General features: G+C 44.9%; 1 protein-coding gene across 3 annotated transcripts in view; it reads left to right on the top strand.

The window, feature by feature from the left end:
* The window catches only part of VPS39 (VPS39 subunit of HOPS complex), a 60,179-nt gene extending 34,793 nt beyond the window's left edge, over positions 1–25,386 (top strand). For all 3 annotated transcript variants that reach the window (XM_066276945.1, XM_066276946.1, XM_066276947.1), the window contains 14 exons: positions 7,705–7,847; positions 11,526–11,669; positions 12,156–12,297; positions 12,390–12,476; positions 12,974–13,047; positions 13,380–13,478; positions 14,090–14,207; positions 14,770–14,898; positions 15,529–15,631; positions 15,866–15,911; positions 21,452–21,601; positions 21,752–21,886; positions 22,431–22,522; positions 23,334–25,386. In XM_066276945.1, coding sequence (XP_066133042.1) covers positions 7,705–7,847; positions 11,526–11,669; positions 12,156–12,297; positions 12,390–12,476; positions 12,974–13,047; positions 13,380–13,478; positions 14,090–14,207; positions 14,770–14,898; positions 15,529–15,631; positions 15,866–15,911; positions 21,452–21,601; positions 21,752–21,886; positions 22,431–22,522; positions 23,334–23,409 — 1,538 coding nt within the window. In that variant the 3' untranslated portion in view covers positions 23,410–25,386. The remainder of the gene's footprint in view (positions 1–7,704; positions 7,848–11,525; positions 11,670–12,155; positions 12,298–12,389; positions 12,477–12,973; positions 13,048–13,379; positions 13,479–14,089; positions 14,208–14,769; positions 14,899–15,528; positions 15,632–15,865; positions 15,912–21,451; positions 21,602–21,751; positions 21,887–22,430; positions 22,523–23,333) is intronic.
* Positions 25,387–25,793: the final 407 nt, after the last annotated feature.

Consider the following 25,793-nt stretch of genomic DNA (forward strand, 5'->3'; position numbering starts at 1 on the left):
AATAAATAAAATTTAAAAAAAAAAAAAAAAAAGAAAATTAATGGGGAACTAGGCTCAGGAATGATAGGAACCAAAGAAATTCTAGAAGACCTCCCAGCAAGATACAGGACAGGAAGCTGATCAGCAGCCCCGCTGTAGTGTAGACAGGCTGGGCAGCCCTCCATTGGCACAGCCACCTCCTTAGCTCTTGCTGCCACTACCTCCCTTGTTGTTGCATCCTTAATAAAAATCGTCTCCTACCAGCTTATATTACTTTCTAATGCCATGTAACAAACCACCCCAAAACCTAGTAGCTTAAAATAACAAATTATCTGTTATCTCTCTCAATATCTGCTGATTAGGAATTTGGGAAGGGCTCAGCTGGGCAGTTCTTACTTGGGATTGCTCATGTGTTTGCATTTGTATGTAGGCATGGCTACTGTCATCTGAAGTCTTGACTAGGCTGGAGGATCTTCGAAGGTGGTTCACTCATAGCTTCCAAGTTGGTGCTGGTTGTAGACTGGGGGTGTCTTTCTACAAGGCTGCTTGAGTGTCCTCATACAGAGTGAATAGCTTTTCCCAGAGCAAGCAATCCAAGAGACCTAGCTAGAAGCCTTACTACCTTTTATGACTGTCATTTCTGCCATACTCTTATTAATTTATGAGGGTCCTTCCAGGTTTAAGGTAAGGGAACACAGACCCACCTCTTGATGCGTGAATACCCTTACATAAGAGGAGCATGTAGGACAGGATATATGTATGATGTGTGCTGCGCTGCTTGTCATCCTTGAATCACTTTCTCAAGGTCGGTGATTTGGTTGTCCAGGATTAGGTCATAGTCTGACTCCCTCTAACTAGCAGGAGTGGGAAAGGAGTTTGTGGTCCCCCTTTGCTTCTGAAAGCAAAGGTGAGTGTCTAGAACTATTCTCCCATTCAGACAATACCTGGTGTGGAAGAGGAAGCTCACTCGAAGGAAATAGATTTGGAAGCTGGGCAAGCTGAAATCCATAAATATCTACTGTCCTTGCTCTGAATGAAATGAGTTGGGGCATTTATCTACCAGTTCTTTGAAGAGACACTGGAATAAGATAGAATTTCTGATTATTTTTTCATATACCAATGTTACTTGAACCCAGTAAAGTTTTAAATTCAATCCTAGTGAAGCTACTACCTATTAACTTACTCATTCCACAAATATATACTGAGCTCCTAAAGAGTTCAGTACACTCTGCTGGGCCCAAGCAGAACTAATCAGACAGGAATTCTGCTTTCAAAGAATAGTCTAATAGGAAAGCTAAGGCCCAGTGGATCCTTTCTGGTGGCAGGAGGGTGCATACTGGTGGTAGGGGACAGCTGGCTATTGACTGGACCTCTCAGGCAGTACCTACATTGACTAACCTTGGCCTAAGGTCTAGTTCTGTGGTCCAATAGTGGATGATCTTAGTGCTTGCAGAAATGATCATACTACTGGTGATAGGCTCTCCCTTGACCAAAATCAGATGAGGCCAGTATATTAACAGACTACCCCTTTATTAAGTAAGGAGGCTAGATCCCTTTCCAGTGGCCAGAATATTCATCCAGGGTACACTTTTTTATGTTTATTGAGGTACAGGCATTTTTACTATGATGCCATAAGTATGGTTCTGCAAAACATTATATTCTGTAACAAATATTGATGGAAAATAACAGGGCTTAGGGGCAAAATAAGGTTGGAATGACCATTCTAAACCTAAGCAACTGTATAAGCAGAACAAAAGTAAATACAACAGTCCTACTAAAATTAAATTTCTGGTGGTGGCCTGACCTGTGGTGGCGCAGTGGATAAAGCGTCGACCTGGAAATGCTGAGGTCGCCGGTTCAAAACCCTGGGCTTGCCTGGTCAAGGCACATATGGGAGTTGATACTTCCAGTTCCTCCCCCTCTTCTCTCTCTCTCTGTCTCTCCTCTCTCTCTCTCTATCCTCCCTCTCCTCTGTAAAATGAATAAATAAATAAAAAAAATTAAAAAAAAAAAAAAATTCCTGCTGGTGTTGGTACCCAGAACTATAGTTTGTTGCAGTCTTAAACCCTGGGGGTCTGCTTTTCCTTTGAGATACAAATCTTCATCAACATTTGATTCTAGTGGAAACTATACTGCTCACAAAAATTAGGGGATATTTTAAAATGAATATGAAGCAATAAAATAATTCCTAGTTATTGTGAGCAGTATAGTTCCATCACAGTAAAAAATGCGATCCTGGGTATAGACTTCTTTATGAGATTCCTAAAAAAATAATATAGGGAGCCTGACCTGTGGTGGCGCAGTGGGATAAAGCGTTGATTTGGAACACTGAGATCGCTGGTTCGAAACCCTGGGCTTGCCTGGTCAAGGCACATATGGGAGTTGATGCTTCCTGCTCCTCCCCCTTTTCTCTCTCTTTCCCTCTTTCCCTTCTCTGAAAATTGAATAAAGACTTAAAAAAAAAATAATATAGGGAAACATCTTTGCTTCTTTTTCACTGTCAGCTTCCCTAGATGGCTTAACTTAATAGAGAAGTGGTTTTTGAAATAGTATAGTGATTTTTGAAGCTACTAACAAGCCACTACTTGCACTAAAAGAAGACACTTTTGTAGGCTTTTCAGCTTCTTTTCATTCGGTCTCTGGATTTAAGGCTTTCTTTTTAATTGTGAGAATGCTTGCCCTCCCTTTCCTGTGTCCCACAGATAGGGCTCATAAGGGTCCTATTTCTATCCCTTAGGAATCAGGAAGAAGCTCTCTCTCCCCCCACTGGGGACATAGGGCCTATGAGTGGACTTTAGCAAATCTGTGAACCACCCTGGACTCGATGTCAAGTTTTGCTCATGGTCCTGGCCAGTTTTCTCCATGGTAGCATCAGCCTGGCGTGTGAAAGTCCCAGGTTCAATTCTAGTCAGGGCACACAGGAGAAGTGACCATCTGCTTTCCCCTTATCTCTTTCTCTCTCTTTCTCTCCCTCCTGCAGCCATGGCTCGATTGGTTGGAGCGCATTGGGCTTTGTTGCTGAGGATGGCTCCATGGAGCCTCTGCCTCAGGTGCTAAAAATAGCTTGGTTGTGAGGATGGTCCCAGATGGGCAGAGCATCAGCACCAGACGGGTTTTGCTGAGTGGATCCAGGTCAGGGAACATGCAGTAGTCTATCTCTCTATCTCCCCTCTTCTCACTTGGAAAAGAAGAAAAAAAAGGTTTTATTCATATGTGGATTTTTTTAAAGAGAAGATCAGTACTTTTTATCAAATTCTCTCAGATGTGCCCTGGCCAGTTGACTCAGTGGTAGAGCGTCGGCCTGGTGTGCAGGGGACCCGGGTTCGATTCCCGGCCAGGGCACATAGGAGAAGCACCCATTTGCTTCTCCAACCCCCCCTTCCTCTCTGTCTCTCTCTTCCCCTCCCGCAGCCAAGGCTCCATTGGAGCAAAGATGGCCCGGGCGCTGGGGATGGCTCTGTGGCCTCTGCCCCAGGCGCTAGAGTGGCTCTGGTCGCGGCAGAGCGACACCCCGGAGGGGCAGAGCATCGCCCCCTGGTGGGCAGAGCTTCGCCCCTGGTGGGCGTGCCAGGTGGATCCCGGTCAGGCGCATGCGGGAGTCTGTCTGACTGTCTCTCCCTGTTTCCAGCTTCAGGAAGAAAAAAAAAAAAATACAAAAAAAAAATTCTCTCAGATGTTCCAGTAAAAATGTTTAAGAACCTCTAGAGTTACTTCATTATAGCAGCCTAGAGCTGTGTATAAAAAGATCTAATGCAAGGTAGAAAGGTAAGTGCTACAGGTATTTGCGGGAGGGCTTGATAAAAAGACTCATTGTATTGAGGCCCTGGCATTTTTGGCTCTTTCTCGTTGAATGTGAGATGGTGTGGAATGGCTAGAGTGGGTGTGAGATAGTTCTTACATTTCTTTTTTTTTTTTTTTACAGAGACAGAGAAAGAGTCAGAGAGAGAGGGATAGACAGGGACAGACAGACAGGAACGGAGAGATGAGAAGCATCAATCATTAGTTTTTCGTTGCGCGTTGCAATACCTTAGTTGTTCATTGATTGCTTTCTCATATGTGCCTTGACCGTGGGCCTTCAGCAGACTGAGTAACCCCTTGCTCGAGCCAGCAACCTTGGGTCCAAGCTCGCGAGCTCTTGCTCAAACCAGATGAGCTGGCGCTCAAGTTGGCAACCTCGGGGTCTCGAACCTGGGTCTTCCACACCCCAGTTCAACGCTCTGTCCACTGCACCACCGCCTGGTCAGGCAGTTCTTACATTTCTTGAAACCCATATTTAAATCTTGAATTGATTAAAATACTATACTCATTATTTACTCATTTATTCTTTCACTCAACAAAACTTTTATCAAGGCTCTACCATGTGCTGAAAACTATTCTAGGTATCAAGTAGTAGGGCTTATTTTCTGATGGGGAGGGAACAGAAAACAAAATAAATGGACAAAATTATAATATGTTGGAAAGTGATAAGTATAAGAAAAATGAAATGGGGAGGGGGATAAGGAGTACTGAAGATAGGAGTTAGGATTACAATTTAAGATAAAAGAGCTAGGAAAAGTGTCTTGGGAAGAAGACATTTAATTTATAACCCTAAGAAAATGATTTAATGAGCTTTGCAGAAATCTAGAGAAGAGTATTTAAGCAGAGGAATAAGCTGATACAAATATAGTGAGGTTGGAAGAATGCCACCTATGTTCAGGGAACAGCCAGATCTATATGGCTAGACCAGCTGATCCTATCTTCTGTTCTGTGTAAGGGGCATAATTTCATTGTTAATTACATGTCTGTTGAACTGGGGATTTAATTGGACTCAGAGAACAAGGTATTCCAAAGGCAAATCAGATAAGTATTGGCCATGCCAGCTCAGCCTTTGATCCTGGGCTTCAGGAATTAATGTGTGCACAAAGAACCTGCTTGTAAAGCTAAGTAAAACACTGGCTAAGGGTGGAGTTTTCCAGGGGCATAGAGAAGTAAGTGAAGAGGTCTACCCAGGAGGAAGGGGCAGAGCCCAGCTCCAGAGGATGCAAAGGAGAGGTGGAGGATCCAATCCAGTGTCTGAGGGAGAACCAGACCCCGAGGTGACATTGTGGTGCTGCTACGTCACACTATAAAGGGACATTGGGGCCAGATTTTAGAGGACTTTAAATACTACAAGGGAGTTTGGGCTTTGTTTAGTAGGCTTCGGATGATAACACAAGGTTTTAAGTAGAATAATCACATCTGTAGGCACAAACCTTGGCGACAGGATGTGGATGAGGCCTCAGCAAGGGCCACACAGTTAGGGTCCCCGACAGCCGTCTTCTTCCCTCAGACTGTGCTTCTGTGTGGCTTTCCTGTAGAACTGCTAACTGCCCTGTTCAGTTGACCCTTCTTACACCTTTTTCATATTATCATAATTCTCTTATCTTGAAGAACAGGGTTTTCCTGTTTTGGCAGAAATATTCTGACCAGACACAGGTATCTTGAAGATAATGTGGATTCTGGAGGGTTCAAGGCAAGGCTGTGTAGCTTTCCCCTTCTGGTCAGCAGGTGCAGAACTCCAGCCCATTACAGAGTGCTCCTCCAGCATTGTTTGTTTAATCAGAATAAAGTAATGCTTGTAAAAAAAAAAACTTATTAAATGTGAAGATAAAACTTCACCTCCAATCTTGACTCTTTTTATCTCTTCCTCATCCAAGCTTCTTTTCATGTATATATTTTAACAGATATAGTTATACTTTCATAGCTTTTGTTACTTAAAAATTATTAGTACTTTTCCATGTTTCTGGGTGTCTTTCATAATTATAATTTGTAATGATTGCATAATACTCTATAAGTTGAGTGAAAAGTACATTATTTTGCTGTTGAAGGAAGTATATATTGTTTCCAAAATCATGTTGTTACAAATAATGCTTGTAACATTGCCTAGTCATGCAGATGTTGCTTTCCCCCCATCTTTTGCTTTTTTTTTTTTTGTATTTTTCTGAAGTTGGAAACAGGGAGGCATTCAGACAGACTCCTGCATGCGCCCTACCGGGATCCACCCGGCATGCCCACCAGGGTGCGATGCTCTGCCCATCTGGGCCGTTGCTCTGTTGCAAGCAGAGCCATTCTAGCGCCTGAGGCAGAGGCCATGGAGCCATCCTCAGTGCCCGGGCCATGGGCCATCTCTGCTCCAATGGAGGGAGCCTCAGCTGTGGGAGGAGAAGAGAGAGAGACAGAGAGGAAGGAGAGGGGGAGGGGTGGAGAAGCAGATGGGTGCTTCTCCTGTGTGCCCTGGCCGGGAATCGAACCCGGGACTCCTGCACACCAGGCTGACGCTCTACCACTGAGCCAACTGGCCGGGGCTTTTTTTTTTTTTTTTTTTAGGATTAACCCCTAGAAGTTGGATTTGGGGTTGTGAGTGCTTTTTTTTTTTTTTTTTTTTTTTGAGATAGCAGTATATTTTGCCTTAGCGGTGTTAGGGTGATTCAGTTTCACAACATTGCAAGCAGTGGATAGTATCATAAAAAAAAAAAAATACCCTTTTTGCTAATTAAATGGATATGAAAATCTCACCTGACATTTTTTATTGTTTTATAATATTTTATTATTTTTATTGGTTTCAGCTTTAGGGAAGTATAATTGAAAAATAACATTATAATATATTTAAATTTTACACCATGATGTTTAGGTATACTTATACATTTCTCAAACCAACTTAATTAACAAATCCATCATCTCACAAAATTACCTTTTTTAAAATTTTTATGAGGATGCTTAAATTTTCATCTCTTAGGAAAGACAAATACCATATGATTTCAGTTACATATGGAATCTAAAGAACAAAATAAACAAAACCGCAAACAGAAACAGACTCATCGATACAGAGAATAGACTGATCAGACTGCCAGAGGGGAAGGGGTTGGGGGATGGGGGAATGACGGTGAAGCAGTAAAGAAATACAAATTGGTAGTTACAAAATAGTCTCCAGGGTGTCAAGTAGAGCCTAGGAATATAATCAACAATGTTGTAACAACTATGTATGGTGCCAGGTGGGTGCCAGACTTATTGGGGAGATTGCTTCTTATATAAAATGTCTAACCATTATGCTGTACACCTAAAACCAATGTAAAATAATATTGACTCACCTGACACTTTTAACGGGTACCACTTTGTTAATGGAGCAGAACATTTTTCTACTTATTTATATTCTTCTCTTGTCAGTTGTTATGTCTTTCCCCTTATATCAAATGAAATTGTTTTTTTTACCAATTTCTTTCAGTTTGTTTTATAGAATAACTATTAGCCTTTTGCTATATACTGTATATACTGCAAATTTTTACCCTAGCTTGTTGTTTGGTCTTTTTGTTTTAGTAATATTCCTTTTGACATGTATTTTTTTGTTTTTCAGTTTATTTATCTTTTCAACTTCAATGCCTTAACAGTTTTTCCTTAGAAAGTTTTTTCTCTTATGCTTTTAGAGAGTTAGTAAATTTTCTATTCTAATTCTGCGTGTGTCTCTGTGTATATGTGTCTGTGGCTGTGTCCTAGAATAGAGTTATACCATTTTTGTAGTGTTTTAGTAAAAAAAAAAAAATATATATATATATATGTATATATATTGCTCAAATTATAAGTATAGAGCTGAGTCTGTATGAGCATAGTAGCTCTTTTTTTTTAAAAAAAAAAAGCAGTCTGGAACTTGTTTTATTTTATCCTTAAATTGCTGTGCTTCTTTCTGGGGAATTATGTTTACCTTCCATATAGATCCTACCCATGTGATGGGCCTGTACCCCGACCTGCTGCCCACAGACTACAGGAAGCAGCTGCAGTATCCTAATCCCCTGCCTGTGCTCTCCGGGGCTGAATTGGAGAAGGCTCACTTAGCTCTGATTGACTACCTGACACAGGTAGGGATAAGAGAGAGGTGTATGAAAGAGTTCCTCGGAAGTCCCAATACCTGCTGCTTTATGGCAGGGAATTGAGGGCCTTCTGTAATGCCACAGGCATTCCATAAGCGAGTGCTGTTGACGTCTGGGTGGGTGAAGAGTCTTTCTGTTCCTTTTCCCTGCTTGCCTGTACCATTGAGCTGCTTTTTGCCAAATCCTGATGCCAGGAAACACTCGATTCCTGGTAAATTCACACTGACTAAGCTGTTCAGAAACTAAGAAGAGTAAATTTTATTTGATAGAAAATAATAAATTTTTTAAAATAAACTTTTTTGTAGTGTACATAATTTTGGAGAAAATACCTCTCTATGCAGCAAACAGAAAAGTATAAAGCAAAAATACAGATCACCTGTAACTCTGCCTAGAACCTGGAGAGAAGTAACTACATTTTAGTGTTGTCCTTCCAGACTGTTTTATGTATTTGTGAATTAGGTTTTATTTATTTATTGGTTTATTTATTACAAAGGGACATCAAACTATATAGCTTACTTAGCCATATATTGAGAAAATGCTTCCTTGTCAATAAATATTCTATAACATTTTTAGGGAAGTATTTAGATTAAAAAAATTTTTTTTTCAATTTGTTGTTGATGGATAAGTGAAATTTTAAAGTCAGCACAAAAACTAACATCTTCACTGAAGCTTTTTAACCCCAGAGTTCTTTCACAGAAGGCTATTCTTATTTCCTGTGCACCCACTCAGAATCAGAGAACTTGGTATTTTTTCCCTTTACATGCTCTGTAGACCTTTGTAAGGGGTCCCCGGGGTAGGTACTGAGCAGTATTGCTAGGAACATTATAAGCCAGCTTCCCGCCACCTGCTTCTGGGTCAGTGGATGTCCCTCAGGTCTGATGAGGCGTGCATAACTGTGTCACTTCCTTGACATTGAACCCCAGGGGTACCCAGTTGTGGCTGGCAGCCTGCAAGGAACACGCAAACTTGCCTCTATCCACACACTGCATGGCCCATGTGCCAAGTCATAAAAGGCTTCTGGGACAGAGTGTCTCCCAAGCCTGTGGCTTTACAAAAGGCCTTCGATTTACAGTGTCTCAGCTTTCAGACCCCAGGCACAGGCTCTTCTCCTGTCTTCACCACTGATGTTTGGAATGTATGGAGGTAGCTGAAACTAGTATTGTGCCAGAGCGATGGCACAGCATATAAGACAATGGGCGTTGCCAGACACAAAATAATAGCAAACTGGATGATCCCATTATGTAACGTTCTAAAGTAGGTAAAAACTAATCTTCAGCAGTAGAAATATGATCAGTGGGGTAGAGGGTGGCTGGGCTTGTTTGGGAAGGGAACTTTCTGAGCTGATAGAAATCTGTTCCTTGATTGGTGTGGTGGTTACATGCATGTCTATATCTGTCAAAATGCATCTTAAAAGGGTACATTTTACTGTATGTAACTTATACCTCAATAATGTCAAAAATAAATAAATAAAAGAACGTGGACTTTGGGTTCAGGCCCTGATTTGAAACCTGCCTCACAAAAAAAGAAAAAACAAGAAAGAAACCTTGCCTCTGCCCCATATGAGGTATCTAACATCTGTGCTGTGGGTTTTTCATTTGTAAAATGAGGATAATAATGCCTGCATTTGTTTTAGGTTTAAAATAGGATAATATACAAAGTGCTTGACACAGTGCTGGTATGTAGTAAATACTCAATAAATAATTATTATAATCTGTGGCATTTTGGCAGTCCTCTGCTTTGATCCCTGATAGAAATTATATGCTTATCACAGAGAGTGTCTGTTGAGGATTAAATGAGGAGAATCTGTATCAAGGAAAATCTTAGCACTGTTTATGGTGTATTAAAAATGCTCTAGCCTGACCAGGCGGTGGCGCAGTGGATAGAGCGTCGGACTGGGATGCAGAGCACCCAGGTTCAGACCCTGAGGTCGCCAGCTTGAGCTCATCTGGTTTGAGCAAAAGCCCACCAGCTTGGACCCAAGGTCACTGGCTCGAGCAAGGGGTTACTCGGTCTGCTGAAGGCCCGCGGTCAAGGCACATATGAGAGAGCAATCAATGAACAATTAAGGTGTTGCAATGTGCAATGAAAGACTGATGATTGATGCTTCTCATCTCTCTCTGTTCCTGTCTGTCTGTCCCTGTCTATCCCTCTCTCTGACTCATTCTGTCTCTGTAAAAAAAAAAAAAAAAAAAAAAAAAAAAAAATGCTCTAGCCCTGGCTGGGTAGATTAATTGCTTAGAACATTGTCCTGATACGCAGAGGTTGCTGGTTTGATCCCTGGTCAGTGCACATACAGGAACAGATAGATGTTTTTGTCTCTCTCCCTTCCTCTTTCTCTAAAAGTCAATAAATTAAAAAAACAAAAGCTTGGTACCCTGGCAGGATAGCTTGGTTGGTTAGAGCATTGTCCCAAAATGCAGAGGTTGCCAGTTCCATCCCCAGTCAGGGCACATACAGAAACAGATCTATATTCCAGTCTGTCTGTCTCTCTTTCCCTCCCTCCCTGTCCCTCTCTTTCTTCCTCTCGCTAAAATCAATAAGTAAAAAAAAATTTTAATGCTTTATGGATTTCAGTTATTTTTAAAAAGCTTTTTCTCAAAAAAAAAAAAATTTAACATTGTTTCCACTATTCCTTGAATTTTAATTTTTGTTCCACTTCCTCCATAGAATTTTTTCTTCTTCTTTTCCAAGTGAGAGGAGTGAAGATAGAGAGATAGACTCCCACATGTGTCCCTACCAGGATCTGCCTGGCAACCCCTGTCTAGGGCTGATACTCTGCCCATTTTGAGCCATGCTTGCAACTGAGCTATTTTTAGTGACTGAGGCGGAGGCTCCTCAGAGCTATTCTAGCTCCTGGGGCTGATGTGCTTGAACCAGTAGAGCCATGGCAGCAGGACGGGAAGAAAGAGAGAGAAGGGGAAGGGTAGAGAAGCAGATGGTCGCTTCTCCTGTGTGCCCTGACCGAGAATTGAACCTGGGACATCCACACACTGGGCTGATTCTCTACCACTGAGCCATCTGGCCAGGGCCCCTCTGTAGAATTTGATCCCAATATTATATACATTTTGTGCTTGAAGATCTTTCATTGAGTACTTTGTCATATCTCTGTAAAAAAAATGTCCTTGTAATTTTTTAAAAAATTCCCTGCACCTGACCTGTGGTGGCGCAGTGGATAAAGCGTCGACCTGGAAATGCTGAGGTCGCCGGTTCGAAACCCTGGGCTTGCCTGGTCACGGCACATATGGGAGTTGATGCTTCTAGCTCCTCCCCGCTTCTCTCTCTCTGTCTCTCTCTCCTCTCCCTCTCTCTCCTTTCTATAAATGAATAAATAAAATAATAAAATAAGTTAAAAAATATTAGGACATTTAAAAAAAAAAAAAGAAGAAAAAAAAGAAAAATTCCCTGCAACCAAATGATTCTATGTTTTTAAAAATGTCATCTGAATTGAATTGTAATAATTATTATTAAAGTACAATTGAGCAATACATTGTTAATATACTTAAGTTTTAAAGAGCCATTAAACTCTAAAAGAAAATTGTCTGCTAATGTGAGATTAGAGTGTGGATAGGTATGAGCTGATTTGGAGATATTTGGAATTATTCAGTAGATCAGTGATAAAGGAAGATTTTTATCCTGGCCTTGATCCCACATTTCTGATTTTTGCAGAAACGAAGCCAGCTGGTAAAAAAGCTGAATGACTCTGATCACCAGTCTAGCACTTCCCCGCTCATGGAAGGCACTCCTACCATCAAATCCAAGAAGAAGCTGTTGCAAATCATTGACACCACGCTGCTCAAGTGCTACCTCCACGTGAGTTCTCTGAGCACTCAGGTCCCCACAGTCCCCCAGCCTACTGAAACTGGAGGAGCACCACTTTGGGGTACCTGCTGTTAATAAGAGTGAATCTCTGATGTTGGCAACCACCTCGTCTTTGCCTGATGCCTGAGAGTTTCTTGGAATTAAGAGTTTAAGTCAAGATACTGACCCAGAGTCACACTGGGCTGGTCTTCTCTGGTAAGATTGGGGTTAGTGATACCGTGTGAACAGTATTTCCTCATCGCTATGAGATAAGGGGCAGTATCCCTCATCTCCCCTTCCCGCCCCCCAAAACTGTTAAAACATGTGTAAAGGAGTATAAAAGCTATAAAAGCCACTACCTGTAGTACTGAAAAAGGGTTGTTTGGTGTCTCTTGCTTTCTGTTAAGTCCTGGCCTTTCAGCCTGAAGCAGACATTGGCTGGGGAAGGGTGGGGCTCCCCAGGAAGCAGCTTCTGCTGAAGTCGTGCTTCCCCTGCAGACAAACGTGGCCCTGGTGGCCCCCTTGCTGCGCCTAGAGAACAATCACTGCCACATTGAGGAAAGCGAGCACGTGCTGAAGAAGGCGCACAAGTACAGTGAGCTGATCATCCTGTACGAGAAGAAGGGGCTGCACGAGAAAGGTGACCGAGGTGGGGAGGGAAACTGAGGGCAGTGAATCTGGGTGAGTCTTTTGGAAGAAGCTCATGACTTTGTTCTTGGGCTTCGTGGCCAGCTCTGCAGGTACTGGTGGACCAGTCCAAGAAAGCAAACTCTCCTCTGAAAGGCCATGAGAGGACGGTGCAGTATCTGCAACATCTGGGTAAGTCCAGCTTTTAGAAGGGGAGTCCGAAAGGGATCATGTCCAGACAGACCTGATCTCCCTCCATCTCTGATTCTGGCTGGTCAGTCTCCTTCCCCTTGTTCACAGACTTGCTGAAGTCCACTCACAGGCCCTGAGTCCCCAGTGGGGGGAGAGAGAGCTTCTTCCTGATTCACAGGGATAGAAGTAGGACCCTATGAGCCCTGTTTGTGGGACACAGGAAAGGGAGGAGAGGAAAACAAACCTGGGCCCTGTCCATCCTGCACTGGGGTATGAGGGGACACTGGACCTGGCAGTACTATGTTCTGCAGTGGTGAAACCATGACAGCCCCGTGGTCTGCAGCCAGCCCAGTGGGGCCAAGCAGCCCTGAGTGCCTGGTGCTTGGACAGAGCTATCTTCTCTAGACAGTAAATCCTGGGGCAGCCGGGCCACCTGCCTTCCCAGTCCTGTGGGCAGGGTAGGCTTCACCTGCAGTCAAGTCTTACTTTTCCTCCAGGCACAGAAAACCTGCACTTGATTTTTTCCTACTCAGTGTGGGTGCTGAGAGACTTCCCAGAGGATGGCCTGAAGGTAGGTCATGAGAGATCTTTAGGTGTATCTGGCACCACAGTTGGTCCTGATTCTACTCAGAGAGGAGTGGGTGGGGAGAGGGGAAGGATTTATGCAGTTTCTCTGGTGTTCAAAAGATGAAACTGGGAAATGTGAAACGGCAGTGTGCCTAGTGGGAAGAGCTTTACACGGGTGTCAGGAGACCTGCGGCCTATTCCATCTCCATCTCACACTGACGGCTGCAGAAGCCTCACGCCCCCTCCCCCTCCCAGAGTCTGTCCACTTGTGTGCTTGTGCACTTGGAAGCGTTGCAGTCCAGTGGTTCTGCTGCTGGAACTGGTTTGTCTTAACAGATATTTACCGAAGACCTCCCAGAGGTGGAGTCACTGCCACGAGACCGAGTGCTTGGCTTCTTAGTAGAAAATTTTAAGGGCCTGGCTATTCCTTATCTGGTAAGATATTGTTTAGTCTGAACTAAAAAGCTTCACACCCAGAGTCCAGGGTCTCTTGGGTCAGTCATTACACAATTCAGATGGCGATTTGTGTCATTTAGGGGTTGCTAGAAATGTAAGAAAGAAAGTTTTTTCAACACACTCTGAGGAAGAGACTCCAGTGGGCCAGTTAGAAATGTTACTTTTGTTGATACCTGCTAAATCTAGATAAAGTACAGAGGGATAAAGAGAAGGATGTTTGAGAAAAAGCATTTCAAAGCCATGTTTATACAACCTCATTCAGCTGTGACGACAGGACAACCAAATCAGTTTTAAGTACCAGGATGCAAGTATTGAACCTTAGTTACGTGGGTTCATTGTGCTTGATTGGAGGATTATGAGCAAATTAATAAAGGAGCTGGTTGGAAATCAAGAGAAGAATTCCCAGTGTTGCTGGGATGTATTGCAAAATTTCCTGGTGGTTTTTGAAGCACTGTCCCTTGGTAATCTTTGCAGCTTAATTAGAGGACAATCTGGATGGTACCTGTTGGACCTCAAAAAATGTGAGGGAGACTGGGTGGCTGGGCTGGGTCACAGCAGTGAGGGTACCAGGCAGACCTGTCTCTCCTCAGGAACATGTCATCCACGTGTGGGAGGAGACGGGCTCGCGGTTCCACAACTGCCTGATCCAGCTGTACTGTGAGAAGGTGCAAGGTCTGATGAAGGAGTATCTCCTGACCTTCCCTGCAGGTACCAGTTTCCTTAGAGAGCCACGGGGTCCCTGGCCTTACAGGCAAGCTGCAACCCAGGGGTGCTGTGTGTAATGTGGGGAAGCAGACTTCTCTGCGGTCCCCAGGTAGGCAGCGAAGAGGAGCCCAGGCAGCTAAGTGACCCAGAGCCTGAGACCAGTATCGTCTGGATCTGGGCATCTCCCATCCAAGTACTAACCAGGCCCGACCCTGCTTAGCTTCCAAGATCAGACGAGATCGGGCGTGTTCAGGGTGTTATGGCCGTAGACAATCTGGGCATCTCTAAGCATTTATGGGCAACACCCCTGGGGGAGGGAGAAGGAACAGATCTATCTTCAAGATAAAGAAACAGGTTTGCCTACCAGAGTGTATGGCCATGTAGAGACCATAAACTTATCATAAGGCCAACTGGAAACCACTCTGGGGGCCCTTTCCCCCACTTCTGGAGGTCCTTTCTGATGATTGTGGTGACATCATTGAACCCTGTCCCCCTCATTTTTCTTGACAACTGTACATTGCTGCCCAACAGCATCTTTTCATGTTGTGTTTTGTCCTCTTTAAAGGCAAAACTCCAGTTCCTGCTGGAGAGGAAGAGGGGGAGCTGGGAGAATATCGACAGAAGCTCCTTATGTTCTTAGAAATTTCTGACTGCTATGACCCAGGCCGGCTCATCTGTGATTTTCCTTTCGATGGTGAGTGTTGGGAGTGGGCCCAGGGGCCCAGCTAGTGATGCCAAAATGGACCTTTCCCTCTACCAGCTCCCCAGTCGCTAAAAAGTTGGACCTTGGAAAAAACCACTTGTTTCAGGCTAGTGCTCCTGTTCTCTCCCCTCTGAGGACTCTCTTTTGTACTGTGACTGAGAAGTCTCTTCGGTGTGAGCCATATGCTAATAGAGAGCCAGATTGAAACCTGTTTATTGCTTCAGTCCATGTTCTTGGCCATATTCATTACTTAGCAATTTTTGTAATCTGGCATAATTTGTCTGAAAAAGGCCTGTGTTTATCTGATGTGTTAGCTCAGTGAGAACAGAGAGCAAGTGTTTGTTTTCCTTGTTTGAAGTGCCTCCTGGCACATTGCAGCTGCTTACTATGCCCTGAATGTGCTTGTAAGTGGTCGCAAAGAGATGGAATAAAGTACTTCCTAAAACAGCTCCCTCCCCTTTTTAAAATTTGAGTCATATTTACCTCAAACACATCCCAAGTAATAAAAATATTTTCTCTTGGTTTATATTGCTCCAGTATCCATTTCTCTAATAGCTTAGCCCCTGGCCTTGTGCTTGCGTAGTGGTGGTGATTGTTACTTTTCTTCCTTTTCCCCTTTAGGCCTCTTAGAAGAACGTGCTCTCCTGCTGGGACGCATGGGAAAACATGAACAAGCTCTCTTCATCTATGTCCACATCCTGAAGGATACAAAAATGGCTGAGGAGTATGTTGGCCCTGTCATCCCATCTCCCTAGTGGTCTAAAAGCAGGCCTCCAGAAAGATGAGATGTGTAGGAGACCAAGAAAGCCACTACCCCTCTACTCTGCAGTGGAGGGAGAGTCACTTTCTGTGCTGGCCTCTGAGTTTGGCTCTCGTTAGGCTGCTCAGGCAGGCAGCGTTGATTACTTTTCTCTAGACTGGCCTCTTTGGCCTTGTCTAAGCTCTTTCTCCTTTGCAGGTACTGCCGCAAGCATTATGACCAAAACAAAGATGGCAACAAAGATGTAAGTAGTGACCCTGGCCCCAGGGAGCACATGCATTCCACTGTCCCTCTTGGCATTCCCAACCTCCTCTGGTTTTGTTGCTGGTGAAAATGGCATTCTTTTACGGAGTCTCAGAGATGGCTTCTGCAGGACTCACAGATGGAGGGGATAAGGCTTCCACAGTAAGACTAGTCTTCTTGAGGCCCAGGAGGAAGACAGGTGTCCAGATATTCTGTGCCATGGTTCAACCCACATCAAAGCTTAGTCCAGCCCAGGCCTTGCTCGGAGCCCATACTTGGGAGTCTGTGCAGCTGCCAGCACGTGCAGAATGGCTGCTTCGAGAACCCGTAAACGAACGGGGCAAGCATGTGTTTCCAAGTGAGTGCATGCACACATGAGAGAGAGAAAAGAAATTGCCAGATTCTGTGTTTATGTTTTGGGAAAGACTAGCTTTTCTTTCTTTTTTTTCTTTTTTGAAAGAGAGATGAGAAGTATCAACTTGTAGTTGCATCACTTTAGTTGTTCATTGATTGCTTCTCATACGTGCCTAGACTGGGGGGCTTAAGCAGAGCCAGTGATTTCTTGCTCAAGACAGCGACCTTGGGCTCAAGCCAGTGACCTTTAGGCTCAAGCCAGTGACCATGGATCATGTCAGTAATCCCACACTTAAACCAGTGACCCCATACTCAAGCTGGTGAGCCTGCATTCAAGCTGGGAACTTTGGAGTTTCAAACTGGGAATCCACTGCACCACCACAAGTCAGGCAAGACTAGCTTTTCTTTATTTTATTTATTTATTTTTTAAAGATTTAAATTTTTTTTATTTATTCATTTTAGAGAGGAGAGAGAGAGGAAGAGAGAGAGAGAGAGGAGAGAGAGATAGGGGGCAGGAGCTGGAAGCATCAACTCCCATATGTGCCTTGACCAGGCAAGCCCAGGGTTTTGAACTGGCAACCTCAGCATTTCCAGGTCGACACTTTATCCACTGCGCCACCACAGGTCAGGCTAGCTTTTCTTTAAACCAACCAGTTTCTTAATCTTCTTGGGCTTCTCGTGGTCCCTCCTCTAACCATTCAGATCCTTATTCTAGGATAGACTCACAGCCTCTATGGCCACCATCTAGGCTTCCACTGCACATGCCTTAAAGTAGAAGCATAGAAGCATCTCCCCCCATAGTCTGGGGATGGGCCTCTCGCTCCCTTGTGGAACGGTTAATCCCCTAAGTGGGGCAAGGCTGTCATGCTCTGGGTTGTCCGGAACTGAAAATGCTATAGCTTCCTAGTAAATGGAATGCTATACCTTCCTACCTGCCAAAAAATATGGCAAGGGCTCAGCCTTCAAAGCCAAGGGAAATGAGGGAGCTGAGTCACTTTGCAGTGTTGGCATTTTGTCAATGGTTAACAAATACAAGGCATTTCTTTTTCTCTCAGGGAAACCACAGTCCTTAATTTTTTATATTTTCATTTGACTCTTTGATTTTACCAAAATCTTTAAAAGGTGAAGATAATGAGTTTTAAGCACTTTATGACAGCTATTACTGTAGACCAACACCTTTTTTATATTTTCTACCTTCAAACATTTTAGTCAAACTAAAGAGTATAATGAGCCTGGCTGGTTGCTCCTATTTGTGCTGGACAAAGTGTAAAAGAAAAAGATGAGCTCAGGGCTTCAATTTGCATCTCAAAATCTTCATAAAATGGGCCTGACCAGGCGGTGGCACAGTGGATAGAGCATCGGACTGGGATGCGGAAGACCCAGGTTCGAGACCCCGAGGTTGCCAGTTTAAGCGTGGGCTCATCTGGTTTGAACAAAGCTCATCAGCTTGGACCCAAGGTTGCTGGCTTGAGCAAGGGGTTACTTGGTCTGCTGTAGCCCCACGGTCAAGGCACATATGAGAAAGCAATCAATGAACAACTAAGGTGTCGCAACGAAAAACTGATTATTGATGCTTCTCATCTCTTTCTGTTCCTGTCTGTCTGTCCCTGTCTATCCCTCTCTCTGATTCTCTGTAAAAAAAAAAAAAAAAAAAAAACTTCATAAAATGACCCAAAATCTTCATTGTCTACCCTGAAAAAGACCCTTGTATCCTGTTGCCTACAGGGCTGGATTTGCTGGAACCCGAACCCAGAATCTCATCCTGTGAGTGGCTAAATTACAGTGCATATTGAATTTCCAGCCTCAGAGGGTGTCCACTGTTTAACTGAGGGCATTAATTGAGAAGGAATGGTATCATGAAAATTGGAATGAGGACATGTCCAAAGACTGACAGAGCTGGGGACTTTGAGCCCCTAAATTCTGAGGAGTCTTCTTCTATACCTGCAGAAGCAGGCTTTCTGCTCCCATCTGAAGGGATTACCCTGCATTGCCTGTGGAAGTGGTAATGGCCTCTCCTGAGGCAGTTGCTTTGCAAGACAATGCTTATTCTCAGGACCCACTCCCAAGACCCTCTTTTGCTACTGGACTCAAGTCCCAGCAGGTCCCTGAAGATGAAAGTGTAACCCAAAAGGAGGTGTCCTTACCACAGTCCTTACTGATAGAGATCCAGGGGAGATGACGAGGGACTGTGAGAGTGGAGTTATTGTGTAAGATCTGCTCACCTATCCCAGAAGGTCCAGAGAACACACTTCTCACCACAGCACCCACCAAGTCTGGCATGGAAGAGGAAGGCCGTGACCTTCATGTAAATGAAAGTCTGGAGATACCTTTTTAATAAAGTTTAAGAGAGTTTATTCAGATAATGATTTGCAAACTGGTAAATGTAGTCCTTAATATGAACCAAGAATATGTTCCAAAATGGAGGGAATACGGAACAGTTTATAAAGGGAGAAGTTGCAAGGAGCTGTTGATGAAAGAAATGGGTTGCTGGGGGAGACAATACCATAAACTTTTATCATTTATTTCTGATTGGTGGGGGCAGCGGGACTTTCAGTGGTTGGCTGACTCAGTAGTCAAACATGTAGGGTTGTGAGGAGAACAATGGATAATATATGATTAAGCATTTATCAGGTCCTAGTTTCAGCTCAGGTGTGTAGAACACAAAGGCTGACTTTGGGTGCACAATCATAGAACAGGGAGTATTATTTAACAACGATACAAGGAGTACAACTTATCAAACAGTACAGTCAGCACGGGGGGCTGCTGGCTCAGCGGGCGGTTCCAGCACCCGAAAGGGCAAAGTCATACTCTGCAGGCAGCTTCAGAACTCAACTGTCGAAATCCAATCCTGAGCCACGAATTACGAAATTAAAGTTCATGTAAGTCCTCTCACTTTTACCAGTACTTTTCCTAGTTCTTCTCTGACCAGTTGGTCATGTGCCCTACCCTAAACTAATTAGTATGGCCAGTGGGATGGGAAATGTTATTTGCCTTAAACCATTTCAGGGTCTATTCCTAGGTTTAGGGATGGAAACAAATCCTGGGCCATACAGCTTGATGTCAACCATAAAACAAAAGTCAACTACGTCACCAAACGGGATGTATCTGAGAAACATAAAAGATTACAATCCAATATGTGCAGACATGGCGAGCCACTTTGCATGAACATACATAATTGTATAAGCACCATGCACTAATCCGCTGGGCCACCACAGAGCTCTTCGCACAGCCCCTTCCTATTTCTGTCCAAGTTAAGGCCTCATAATTTTAACACTGCAAGTTGGTGGTAGGGGTTAAGGTGTGCAGTTCTCAGTGGGAACTCTGAATACTGATACCTAGGAAAGGAGGAATAGATGGTGGGCACTAACAGATGTCACTTTGCTGAATTTCTTCTGTTGCTGCAGATGAAAAACAGTGCTGACTCAGGACCCAGGCTTGTTCTATAACTGCCCAAATCAACGTGATGAATTTGGTATTTTTTTCTAATTGGAGTAAAAGTTTTCTTTTTAGAGAAAAGCTTGAAACACATGCATAAATTTATCTGGGAAACTGATGAAACCAAATCCTGGTTGTTTTCATTGCCAGTGGAAGTGCTACTTTGAGGATCTTCTAGTGTCTGAAGCTGCCAGGATTTTATTACTTGTGTCTTCACTAAAAGTAGTTATGTTGGCGGCAAGAACTGCATTAGGTGTTAGACCGGTGGGGTCAGGCCAGACTGCAACTTAGCAACCTCGATACTTGTGTTCTGGCTAAGAAAGAATTCAGAGTCAAGACTTAAACTAAGAGAAAGTTTACTTAGAAAGTCACAGAGGGGCCCTGGCCGGTTGGCTCAGCGGTAGAGCGTCGGCCTGGCGTGCAGGGGACCCGGGTTCCATTCCCGGCCAGGGCATACAGGATAAGCGCCTATTTGCTTCTCCACCCCCACCCCCTTCCTCTCTGTCTCTCTCTTCCTCTCCCGCAGCCAAGGCTCCATTGGAGCAAAGATGGCCCGGGCGCTGGGGATGGCTCCTTGGCCTCTGCCCCAGGCGCTAGAGTGGCTCTGGTCGCAGCACAGTGACACCCCAGAGGTGCAGAGCGTCGCCCCCTGGTGGGCGTTCCGGGTGGATCCCGGTCGGGCGCATGCGAGAGTCTGTCTGACTGTCTCTCCCCATTTCCAGCTTCTGAAAAATACAAAAAAAAAAAAAAGAAAAGAAAGTCACAGGGGTAAAAATGTGTGGTAGAAGAAATGGGCTCAGGAAACAAGTTACAGAGGCAAAAAAAAGGAGCCATTGAAGCTTAAGAAAAAGAAGTGCAGCCTGACCAGGCGGTGGCACAGTGGATAGGGTGTTGGACTGGGATGCGGAACACCCAGATTTGAAACCCTGAGGTTGCCAGCTTGAGCGCGAGCTCACCTGGTTTGAGCAAGGCTCACCAGCTTGAACCCAAGGTCGCTGGCTCAAGCAAGGGGTTACTCAGTCTGCTGTAGCCCCCCCCCCCATCAAGGCACATATGAGAAATCAATCAATGAACAACTAAGGAGCCGCAATGAAGGATTGATGTTTCTCATCTCTCTCCCTTCCTGTCTGTCTGTCCCTATCTGTCCCTCTCTCTGTCTCTCCCACAAGAAAAATAAATAAATAAATAGGACAAGAAAGGTAAAGATAACATGCCTGGGAAGGAAGAGGAGGGAGCCAGGAAAGGCACGGCATGCTGCCGAGACGGAGAGCACCTGGACTCCCCTCTTCCCCTCTTTTTTTTTTATTTTTCATATTTATTTATTTATTTATTTACAGAGACAGAGAGAGTCAGAGAGAGGGATAGATAGGGACAGACAGACAGGAACAAAGATGAGAAGCATCAATTTTTAGTTTTTTGTTGCGCGTTGTGACACCTTAGTTGTTCATTGATTGCTTTCTCATATGTGCCCCGACCGTGGGCTTTCAGCAGACTAATCACCCCTTGCTCGAGCCAGTGACCTTGGGTCCAAGCTGGTGAGCTTTGCTCAAACCAGATGAGCCCGTGCTCAAGCTGGTGACCTCGGGGTCTCAAACCTGGGTCCTCGGCATCCCAGTCCGATGCTGTATCCACTGCGCCACCACCTGGTCAGGCATGGACTCCCCCTCTTAACTGTAGGTGTGGTCATGCTGGGTGTTCTGAGGGGTGGTTGCTTGCAGGCTGACATGCATGGCTTGTACCTCTATGAGACAGGTGTATCTGTCCCTGCTGCGGATGTACCTGTCACCCCCCAGTGTTCACTGCCTGGGGCCGATCAAGCTGGAACTGCTAGAGCCACAAGCCAACCTCCAGGCTGCCCTGCAGGTCCTCGAGCTGCACCACAGCAAATTGGACACCACCAAGGTCAGTTCGTCTTGGGGAAATGGAGTGCGCTTGCAGGGAGCATGGAACTAGAGGAGGGGATGGAGAAAGGGACTGGGGTTCTTGAGCTCTGTGGCTTCAGTCATTTCTCATTCTCACTCCTGTCCCATTTCATTCTGTTCCCATCCTTAGGCCCTCAACCTTCTGCCAGCAAACACTCAGATTAATGATATACGCATCTTTCTGGAAAAAGTCTTGGAAGAAAATGCACAAAAGAAACGGTTCAATCAAGTGCTCAAGAACCTTCTCCATGCAGAGTTCCTGCGGGTATGAGCCTCACAAACCTAGTGGGCTAGTACAAGACAGTTACCGCATATTCCTCTAGAGCAGTGGCAGTCAACCTGGCCCCTACCGCCCACTAGTGGGCATTCCAGCTTTCATGGTGGGCGGTAGCGGAGCAACCAAAGTATAAATAAAAAGATAGATTTAACTATAGTAAGTTGTTTTATAAAGATTTATTCTGCCAAACTTAGCAAAAATCCGACATAAAGTACTTGGTAAGTAATTATTATTATATGCTTTAACTTGCTGTAACTCTGCTTTATAAATTTTATAAAGTTACTTCCCTACTTTATAAATCACCATTACTGTGGAACTGGTAGGTGGTTAGAAAATTTTACTACTAACAGAGATACAAAAGTGGGCAGTAAGTATAAAAAGGTTAACTACCCCTGCTCTAGACAAAAGCACATCTCTGTGTTCCTTTAACACAACTTTAACCAACTTGACATTTAGTCACAAGTGTTTCAATTAGAGGAATCTCTGCAGTCCAGACAATAGGACTTCTCTCCCCATCTCTCTGCCCTCCCAGGTCCAGGAAGAGCGGATTTTACACCAGCAGGTGAAGTGCATCATCACGGAGGAGAAGGTGTGCATGGTGTGTAAGAAGAAGATTGGGAACAGGTGAGCCTGCTCCGTGCTCAGGATGCACGATAGTTCTGTGCTCTAACTGAAGGGGAAAGCACAGTTGCTAACTGTTGTTGCATATTTAGTTCTTGAGGCTGAAGATGGCAGTCGGTGCTTTCAGGGGTGGGTTTTGAGAATTTAAAAACCTGAGATGATGGCATGGGGCTGTTGACTTCTTGCCCATTAAGTCCTTCCCCTCTAGAAGCTAGAAGTTGTAGGTGTAGGTAGTAGGTATGAGAGAGTTGTATGTGGGGAGAAAGTTCTTATTTTTAAGGATGTACTTTTGAAGGAAGAAAAAGATCTTTGAACCTGCTGGCTCATGATTTGGATAAAATCCTGAGCCTGGATATACTACAATATTTTAAGACATATACTCTAGTCAGACCCCTTTCCCTTAAGGGAGAGTAATTTGTCCTTTTTCTTACATGGAAGAATTCTTTTCCTTAGAAAGACCTAACTCTCTGTCCTTCTTTAAAATTAGCCTGAAACTCATTCTGAGAGGCATTGTTGACTCTCAGCAAGCTGGTGCTGAGCCAGGCTGGTATACAACTCCATCTGCCTGTGTGTTTCACATCGATGACTTAACAAGAAAGATCCCGTGCACTCAAACTCAGTGGACCTCATCTATGTTTAGTTATTGGTCAGAGATTATTACGTAAATCCGGAGGCCCTAGGGACAAGCTGCTCTTTGCAGTGAGGGTGGGCTGCTTCTGGCATGGCTCCCGGTCAGGTGCCCTTTCTAGTAAGAAGTAGTAAGAAGTAGTCTCTAGGGGCAGTCCTCACTCTCAAGTCATTTGTCTTCCTGCAGTGCATTTGCAAGATACCCCAATGGAGTGGTCGTGCACTACTTCTGTTCCAAAGAGGTAAACCCAGCGGACACCTGAGCCCTGCACGCCCAGGACTCGGCATATGGACAGCTTGGCCATCCCAGAGAGGGAAAGGGAAACCGGCTTAGGAATCGGGTGCTGCAGCCACCACCAGGTGTCTCCCCATTTGGACACTACTGGCTACCTTGAGCCCTGGAACATCTCCGAATTAATCAGACTTGAGGTCTAGTGTCACCGGCTTTTTAATAGGAAAAGAGATTAGTTATACTTTATATACCGTTATGTTGCAGCCAATTCCAGAGAATTTTAATACCTGCTTGGACTGGAGGATGTAGCGATGGGCACCGTCTTGCCCTTGCATACCAATCACCTGAATAAGGAAACTGTCTCAAGCGTTTGTAACCCCAGGTTGTTTATTCAGTTTTCTACACAGTAAGACACATGCAGGACTTCACAAGAAGCCCTCAGCACGGCTGACGGAGTCAGCAGTACCTGAGCTGCTCTAGCTGCAAAGGCCAAACGTGCATTCTCTAGGCATTATAGTCATTTCTCCATGGTCACTATGCCCTGGGTCCCCAGGGGCCTCCCCACTCACCTCTTTATTTTTCAGTCTCCTTGCTTTCTCACTATTTTTCTTCTATATCTGTCCCCTCACTGCTCCACTTAAGCTTTCTTCCTTATTTTCCTGACACTGGGAATAACTAATATTTAAGCAAGGCAAAGTGAGAAGCTAGAGGAAGTCCCATTTTCTAGGGATGCATTGGTAATTGACTGTCAGGTACGGTGTAAATAGCTCCTCCTTGCTCTATGCCTGGATGCCTAGGAGAGCACCCTTCTCGGCCTGGGAAAGGCCCTGTGCACCCCACCCCTTGGGGCCAAGTGTGACAGTAGCTCTAAGGATGGACAGCACCGCACTGGGTGTATGACTTCTTGGGCTGCCATCTGCAGAGGCTCCATCTTGGTTCACCCGCCAGCTCCAGGGCAGGTTGGTTTCGTCTTTGTGAGTGAGGCTTTGTGCTTGGGGAGCCTTTCTCTTTCCAGCCAGTGCCATCCACTTACAGCTTGGCGTGGCCAGCGTTCTCCAGCTGTATTGTGCAGAGGTCAGGAGGCATGGAGATGTTATAGGCAGGTGGACCTCTGCTACACCCAGGGAATAGTCAGATCAGGCACGGACAGTGAGGTAATGTCAGGCACACTTGTGAGGTGCTCAGGGACTGCAGGAGTGCTGTGGCTGGTGGGCAGCAGCACGTGGGTTTATGGAGTATCTCACTGCCAGATCCCCTGGGCACCTGTGGGGGGAGACCCTGCCTCCCACAGGGCACCCTAGAGGCCGAAAGGAGAGTGTAGCTCTGCAAGAAGAGGACATGCGGAGAGTCTTCCCTGGGTTTGCAGACTTGCTGTCTTGTTTCCTCAGTGTCTTTAATGGTAGTGACAGTGACGGTACCCAGCACTGACCCTGGTTAGTGGCTTATCCTTGACATGCAGTGATCCTTTTTAAGCCACAGCACTGTGCTTTTCTGGGCCATTGCTGTAGACTGACTTGTTGCTGTTGTAGACTGGCTTCTCCTAGACACATGCTCTGTGGAGGGTCCAAAGGGACAGTGAGTGGCATCGACACTCATTCACAGAGATGGGGGATTCTGCTCACATTTTGGAGGCCGAGAACACTTCACAGGAACCAACATCTCAACTGGCCGCAGCCACCCCAGGAGGCAGTGCTGCCCTTGGCCCTGTTGCACCAGCAAAGCCCAAGCTTCCTCATGGAGCAGCAGTGTGATCAGCAGGCCGCCACCCCCACCCCCCGCCTTCCTGGCCTGCTGTGTTTGTATCTTTCATTCCCCCTACCTGTGTGGCACATCCGTTTGAAGCAAAGAATGTGTGTTTTCTCCCCTTCTGGAATACATAAATGACCCAGTTTCCCCAAATTCCAGTCTTCTTTCCTTAGACTGTCTTTGCCCTCTGCAAAGTGCTGTGCAGAAGGCTGTAGTCCTGAGGACTGAGAGGGTCTTGTAATAAACATCATAAAGTAACCAACTACGCCTATCTGGGTCTCTTTTTTTCCCCTTCCTGTGGAGTTTGATGAAAATAACGAGAATCATAATTTAGCTAAGAATTGAGAAGAATAAGTCAATTAGGGCCTATGAGAAAATCAACATAACACATCTGTTACGTGAGCCTCGGTGTGCCGTCCAGCATAGCAGTGTGGCTGACGTCCTGACAGCACAGATGCAGGACATTTCCAGCACCACAGGGTTCTGCTGGACACACTGCAACCAGCTAATTCCAGGGCTTCGTGCCACTTCCTGTAGTCTACAATGACCATGAAGGTCATGAAAGCTACGGAATTGGTAGGGTTGACAGACCCAGTGATGTTTTGAGGAGTGGAGAAATGTTGGTTCACTTGGGTCAGCTCCCGAAAGGTTATTCAGACCTTATTCCCC

Source organism: Saccopteryx bilineata, chromosome 4 (genome assembly GCF_036850765.1).
Source record: "Saccopteryx bilineata isolate mSacBil1 chromosome 4, mSacBil1_pri_phased_curated, whole genome shotgun sequence".
NCBI lineage: Eukaryota > Metazoa > Chordata > Mammalia > Chiroptera > Emballonuridae > Saccopteryx > Saccopteryx bilineata.